Raw genomic sequence first — 7,149 nt, 5'->3', positions numbered from 1 at the left:
AATATTACCTTTATTTAATTGTTATTATCTTAAATTTAATTTTGGAACGTGTTTACGATATTTCTTATATTTCACATGGCTTATATTAGATGTCATTAATAATAATAAAATATAAAATGAATTTAATAATAAAAGATAAAATGTGGAAATATTTTACACAAAAGATACAGATGGCAACAGTTGAATTGTTCTCCTGACAAATTCAGTCACAACTAAATTGAAATAAACTTGATATTCGACTAAAACTAAAGGGTCCACCAACTTAATATACCTTGTTGATTATTACAATCAGTTTTAATAATAATTATTTTAATCAGATTGGTTTTTATGACGTGAACAATTTTATATAAAAAAAATACATTTATCAATTAGTTATGAAGTTATGTAAAAAAATACATTTTTCAATTATTAGTTATTTTTTTATTTTCATTAAACATAAATTTTTAGCACTTATAACAATAAATTGTTAAAAATCAATTCAAAAATAGAAACAAAGTATTTACATACATATATTTTAATGTTCAACATATGGATGAGCTTTAGCCCATTCTAAAGCTCTTACAATATAATCTGGTACAGCTGGTACATGTGATCCAGATGGTTGATAACCATTTTCATCGGCAGTATATTGCACTGAAATATGCTCACCTTCTGGGCTAGTCCACTCGAAGACACCTTTGGCAAATTCACCACCTTTACCATTTTCAGATGCAGTTATTCCATTACCAGTTTCATATTCCCAACCATATGAACCATCATCCTTTAAATCATATGACTTCGCTAAAATATCCACGCTATCGGATGGTGGAATTTGTTTTACAGCTGCATAAGAAAGACTAAAAATTACAGAAAAAATTACCTAAAAAAGAAATAATTAATTTTTTTTTTATATATACATATATGTAACGTATATAATTTTTTAAATTTTAAATTTTTTTTTCAAATTCAATAAACACTAGCCCCGATTTATGTATGTTGCGTGATTGTGTTACATTGAATTGCAAATGTAATCCAAAATAATTTTTTATTTTCTTGTGTAATAAGCAAAGCAATTCTTTTGCTTAAATAAAGAAATATTAACTCACGATAAATTTCATTTTGAATGTTTCAATTGAATGTTTCAGCTAGAACGATCGAATCTAAGTTTTTAATCTAAAATCTTTAGTTTCGTTCCTATTTATATTTGAAAAATAATTCAGATTGGAATTGTACTCTTTTTCTCCTTTTGAATAAATTAATTTTTAAATTAGATTTAAACTTTTAATAAAGAAATTTTCGAAATTCCAAAAACCAGTTCAAGTAATAAACTAAAGTACCCATAATTGTTAGCATCTATAATAAATCACGACTAATTCAGCAAATATAAATTAGAAGTAGGATATAAAAACCCGATCTGGCTGCTACATAATCGATGGCATGCTATATTATGCAAGTTTTGTCACTGGTGAATTAACTTTTAAAACTAGAAATACCTGACAGATGTAAATGAAGATAGCTTCTCTTCGGCTTTAGATGTCGATCGTATTCTGTTTTTTAAAAGAAAAATATTTCGAATTAAATTTTAAACTGGTGAAATTTTGATATCAAAATAATACCTCTCATAAATTGTAAAAATGGTTTATATAAAAATGCTGCAGTAGTTTTCTTTCTTTGAAAACATTATTTGACTGATGAAGAACAAGTTTGTTTTCATTTTCTTCCAAGATGAAATTTCATCACATAGTGGTCGCTATATAAATTTAAATGTATCTATTTAATTTAAAATACCTAATAGGTAAATCATAAATAATTATACAGCTTTTCATCAATATAAATTAATACTTTCGCAAAAGTTCATTATAAAGCGCTATCTTATGAAATTAATTTTGAACCAATAATATTCAGAATTCTAAACTACTAGACATAAGGACTTATCTGATACTGTGTATCAGTATCACAAAAATGTATATGGCTATGTAAATATATAAAAATGGAAAGCACAAAATATGAATTTATTAAAAATCAAAAAAAAAAAAGAAATAAAAAAATAGTTTTTTCAAGGTTGATCCCAATTTTTGAATTGAAAAGAATAAAAATGGAGTCTTTTACTGTTACTATTTTTCCATTCTTCTCCATTTTACTTTTCATTTTTTCCAATATACCCAAAATACGCATGTTAGCTGTTCGAATTAAGAACGTTAGATAACAACCAGTTTTTCAACTTATTTTTTTGGATTATTTTTCTAAGTCATCTTTTAATGAATTTTACATTCATTATGTTAAAAAAAAAAAAAAGATCACGAGAATTATTGCGAAGAAAATTTAAGTTTGAATTATAATTGCATTTTAATAAAAACTTGTTTTTGCTTGAATTATTGCGTACAGATTGATATTATTTGACTGTCACGATTCTCTTGGCAAAAGTGAATAACGAGCCATCCAGAAATAAAACCTCCTTTTATATACATAAGTCTAATTATTTTGGAGCAAACTAAGCAGAAATAATGAAACCTTGTCAAGAATTGAATGACATTTTTACTCGTTTAAATCTATACAATATTTTAATGTGAAATAAAGCAATTGATTATTAATTTTTTTTCTTTATGTCTTAAAGTTGGAATTAAACATTATTTCGTTTATAAAATACATATTTGTTTTTTAAATGATGTTATTAAAATTTGGCTGGCAAATATTCTTATTAAGATACTTACCTTATTTAATTCGCTTCAATTTCATTCGTATTTGTGTTTTTTTATCAATTTGACACTGTAATTATTTAAAACGTTTTTCTTCTTACGTATTTATATCTCAGTATTATTTCCACTTATATTCGACCATATTATGTAATTGTCAAGTCAAGAATTGTCAAACTTCTTTTTTTGTTATACATATACGTACTAAGTTAACTATTGTCAAAATACATTCTTGTTTACATATTACAGAAAAAAATTTACAATATACTTATAAAATATATTAAACAAAATATATTTATATTTCACAAATTCACAATTAATTAAAATTATGTCATTGACAACTTAATAAAAAAGAAACACTGTTTTATTTCATGCTATATAGTAAATACCGCCTACATAGTAAAATTAGCTAAAGTTAAACCACAGTTAAAGGATACTTTTACAAAACTAAATTAATACACAATATTTAAAAAAATTATGATATTTTACCCATTTTAACCTTTTAAAATTGAAAACAAAATCAATACAGAATTTTATTAATTATAACAGAAAATTTAAATCAAAAACTTAAGATTATTAAAAATTAGTTAATTAATTTAATTAATTAATTTATTTTGATTAAGCAAACCAATCACTATACAAGAATGACATTCTTTAGCATTATGTCAACATTGCGTCATTTTTTGACGTTGGTTTATTATAAAAATAAGTGTGAAGAAATAACCGAAAACCTACATACATGCATACAAATATTAATTTTTGTCTTTCTTTTACACTTATTTTTAACTTGAATTTTATATAAAAATAAACGTATGCTGTAAATTAAAAATATATTAAAAAATTCAATAATATTAATAATATGGAATTTATTATTAAAATTTGCAAAAAAAATCAAATATGTAAAAAAAAATGTTAATAAAAGATGCTCTTTAGTCTTTTGTTCTTTTTGTTTTTAATCAATTTGAAAAGTAGTTAAACCGCTAAAATTGCTGTTAAAATTTTTTCACGGTAGTTTACTTAATAAAAGAATATAAATACATATGTAAATATGTATGTATATTCTTTCATGTATGTAATATAGAGCGTTTTTATAAACAATAAAAATAACATTCTCAACTTTAAACTGGAAGTTAGCGTTATTTAACAATGCATAACGTAGAATATTATGTAGAAATTGAGAATATACATAATAATGCAGATAATAGAAAATAAAAAATGGATTCAAAACTATCAATTTGGTTTTGAAACGAAATGTGCAACAATTGACCACAGAATAACAAATTTTGTAGAAAAGCCTTTAGAAGAACGGAAAATATGTTCAACAATATTTCTGGACGTGGTCCAGGCGTTTGATAAAGTTTTGGGTGAAGTCTTGTTATTTAGACTTGAGATATTGATACTTTTTAAATCCGTGTAAAAGTATTTTAATCAAAAATAGTTCAAGTAACTACACGGCAAAAATCGACAAAAAAAATACAAAAAGGTATTAGTGATATAAGTAAGTGGACACATAAATAGAAGACAAAAAATGAAAGTAAATCCGTAAACTCACAAATAAAAATTTAGAAAACCTACCACAATTTAATTTAAATGGTGCTAGAGTATCATAGTAAAAAACCTAGAAAGGGCTTTGAATGTCAAATTCAGATAACAAGAACATATCAAAAAGAAAAAGCTAGAATTTCAAAACGAAAATGGAGATACATAACTATTGGTTCATAGGTTGTGTACCTAAATTGGCAACATACAACAAATTGTTGATATGTAAAAATATACAGCTAGGAAATTAATAGGTCTGGCGATTTTTAACACTTGTATAGAAAAAATTAAATTGTAATTATGTATATTTTGTGTTTCATTGTTACTACTTCCGGTTACTTATGGTACCATATTTTTGTATAAATTTTATGATTTTAAATAATACACAAATTGCTTCAAATTGTTTCAAGATTTAATGTTTTAAACGTCAAATTAAGAATAAATAAATTTATTAATTCTAAAATAATATAATTATGTTGATATTCTAACAATTTATAAAAAATTATGCATACATAAAGGAGATAATTTTTATTAATAATATTATTAATTTTAATAAAATCTAGTTTATAATATAATCCATATAAATGAAAACAATACAAACAAATCTTTTTTTTTATTAGAATTAATTTACAAAATTTTATTCCTGATAAACAATATATTTTAATTTTTGCCTTGTATAAATATGAAAAATTTTATCCTAAAATGCATCAGTTAACATTTTACCGTCAAATTAACTACGATCTACGAAAAAAAAACTAAAAAATCTTCAAAATGAAATTTATTGTAAGGACATTACATAAAACGAATTTTTATTATTAAAATGGATTAAATAAAAAAATATTTAAAAATTTTTATATATAATCAGTGAAAAAATCAAAAAATATGAAAATTATTTGTGAAAAATTGTAAAAATATAACAATTTATTTGAATAAAATTTAAAAAATATAACAAAGAAATTTTGTTGAAGGATTAAATTTTGTAAAAAATTCCATTGATAGTGCTTTTGTGTTACAATTAAAATTTTAATTAAATATAGCGATCCAAAGATTAGGGTTATTTATACCTCATACTTTTTTTCGATTATCCGATAGAAATTTAAAATATTTTTATACATATTCGGGGTATTTCTGGCTGTGCCAGAACAATTTTGATATTAAAAAAACTTTTAAAAATTTTATTAAATTCATTTTTAAAATTTTCTCTTAATTTATCGCTGAATACCTAAATTTCTTTCAATAAACTACAATAAAACTTCATTATTATAATATAATTATATTAATAAGAATTAATAGGATAGTTAATTTTTAAAATAATTCATATGTTTTCTTATTTTTGTCTTATATAGATTGTTTTTATTGCAATTTTTGCTATCACATCGGCTGATGATAATGAAATTTTAAATAAAAATTATGATTTAAAAGAAGATGGTTCATACGGTTGGGAATATGAAACTGGTAACGGAATAAGTGCATCTGAAAATGGTAAAGGTGGTGAATTTGCAAAAGGTGTTTTCGAATGGACTAGTCCAGAAGGTGAACATGTTTCAATTCAATATACAGCTGACGAAAACGGTTATCAACCATCTGGATCACATGTACCAGCTGTACCAGATTATATTGTAAGAGCTTTAGAATACATCAAAGCTCATCCACCACCACCAGAAAAATAAATCAAATTATAAGAATTTTTTTGGTTTATGAAATACATTAAATAATTTATAATACTTATATACATAGTTATTAAATAAATGTTTGCTCTAAAAAAAAAATAATTTCTCTCAGAATACTGTTTTCATAGGTTTTAATAAAATAGGCATTTTTATAAACACAATACTGCAAAACAATAGTGTGATAGTTTTAATACAGTTGTATTAAAACTATTGCTATTTTGAATTTGCAGTATTGTGTTCATGAACAAAAAATGTCGTTTACAAAAAAAATTTAATTATTTTGGGCCAAATAGTGAAAAATTCTATTTTAGGAAAAATAAAAATTAAGAAAAACAAAAAAAGAAAACTGAAACAAAAAGAAATTTTGTTACTTTTAAGTACAAAAATTCATAGACGAATTCCTAAAAAAACTGCAAAAACTATTTAAAAAAAAATACAGCTTATTTAACTGCGCTAGCCATGATAATGTAAATATTTTTGTGATAGGTTAGCAATGTTTATGAACATAAACATAGCGCAGTTTTCTCTATACAATATAGCAATATACTGTTTTTATGAAAAGGCCTAATATGTTTTATATTTACTTGCTTTATGACATATTGCACAAATAAAATTGTATGACCAAAGGCAGATAATTGAGAAATTCGATGATAACTTTAAAAAGCTTATCTTATAAATCTCGCTGATTTTGCATGATTCTCACATTTTTACAGAGAAAATTAGGAAATATTTTACTAACATTCTTATTATTTAATTACAAAGCAATCAATGAATCTCAAAAATAATATTTGTTTAATGTTCTAACTCATAATTAAATGAAGTATAAGTTAATATTCTTCTCCGATTCTTAACCACATTTCTTCTATCAGTAATTTATTAATATATTCAATTAAAATTAACCTAATATATCATAATATAAGATTCTCACCCCATTTTGTCTTATTTAAGTATAAAACGTTATAAAGAAACTTGAATTTCAAAAAAACACAATAGAAAACCAGCTAACCACCTAAAATTCTAATATATTATAATTATCTTGATTATACGTATATATATGTATATATATACATATATATGTATATTGATATGAGTATTATGTTATATTTCAATGTAATAATATTAATAGTAGTTTAAAAATTTTTAATTAATAATTCTTAAAATATTCATTTATTCATAAAATTTGAAGCGGTAAATCCGGATCAATATCGATTGTTATAATATGATTGTTATATATGTGTATATACATATATACACATACGTTATATTTA

The 7,149-nt window shown here is 23.0% G+C and overlaps 2 protein-coding genes across 2 annotated transcripts; one reads left to right on the top strand and one right to left on the bottom strand.

Annotated features, from left to right (window-relative positions):
• Positions 1-514: 514 nt before the first annotated feature.
• LOC129609989 (pupal cuticle protein-like) lies at positions 515-3,323 on the bottom strand. The gene is made up of 2 exons (XM_055522282.1): positions 3,301-3,323; positions 515-836 (listed from the first exon to the last, which is right to left on the bottom strand). The coding sequence occupies exons 1-2, from the start codon at positions 3,321-3,323 to the stop codon at positions 515-517; spliced, it is 345 nt and encodes a 114-aa protein (XP_055378257.1).
• An 877-nt stretch (positions 3,324-4,200) lies between these two features.
• LOC129609987 (pupal cuticle protein-like) lies at positions 4,201-5,881 on the top strand. Its single transcript, XM_055522281.1, has 2 exons — positions 4,201-4,206; positions 5,558-5,881. Exons 1-2 carry the CDS (start codon positions 4,201-4,203, stop codon positions 5,879-5,881), a joined length of 330 nt encoding a protein of 109 aa, XP_055378256.1.
• Positions 5,882-7,149: the final 1,268 nt, after the last annotated feature.

The sequence above is a fragment of the Condylostylus longicornis genome, unplaced genomic scaffold (genome assembly GCF_029603195.1).
Source record: "Condylostylus longicornis isolate FDR11 unplaced genomic scaffold, ASM2960319v2 ptg000042l, whole genome shotgun sequence".
Classification (NCBI taxonomy): Eukaryota; Metazoa; Arthropoda; class Insecta; order Diptera; family Dolichopodidae; genus Condylostylus; species Condylostylus longicornis.
Note: the sequence above shows the minus strand (reverse complement) of the source record. Positions and strands in the feature narration are given on the sequence as shown.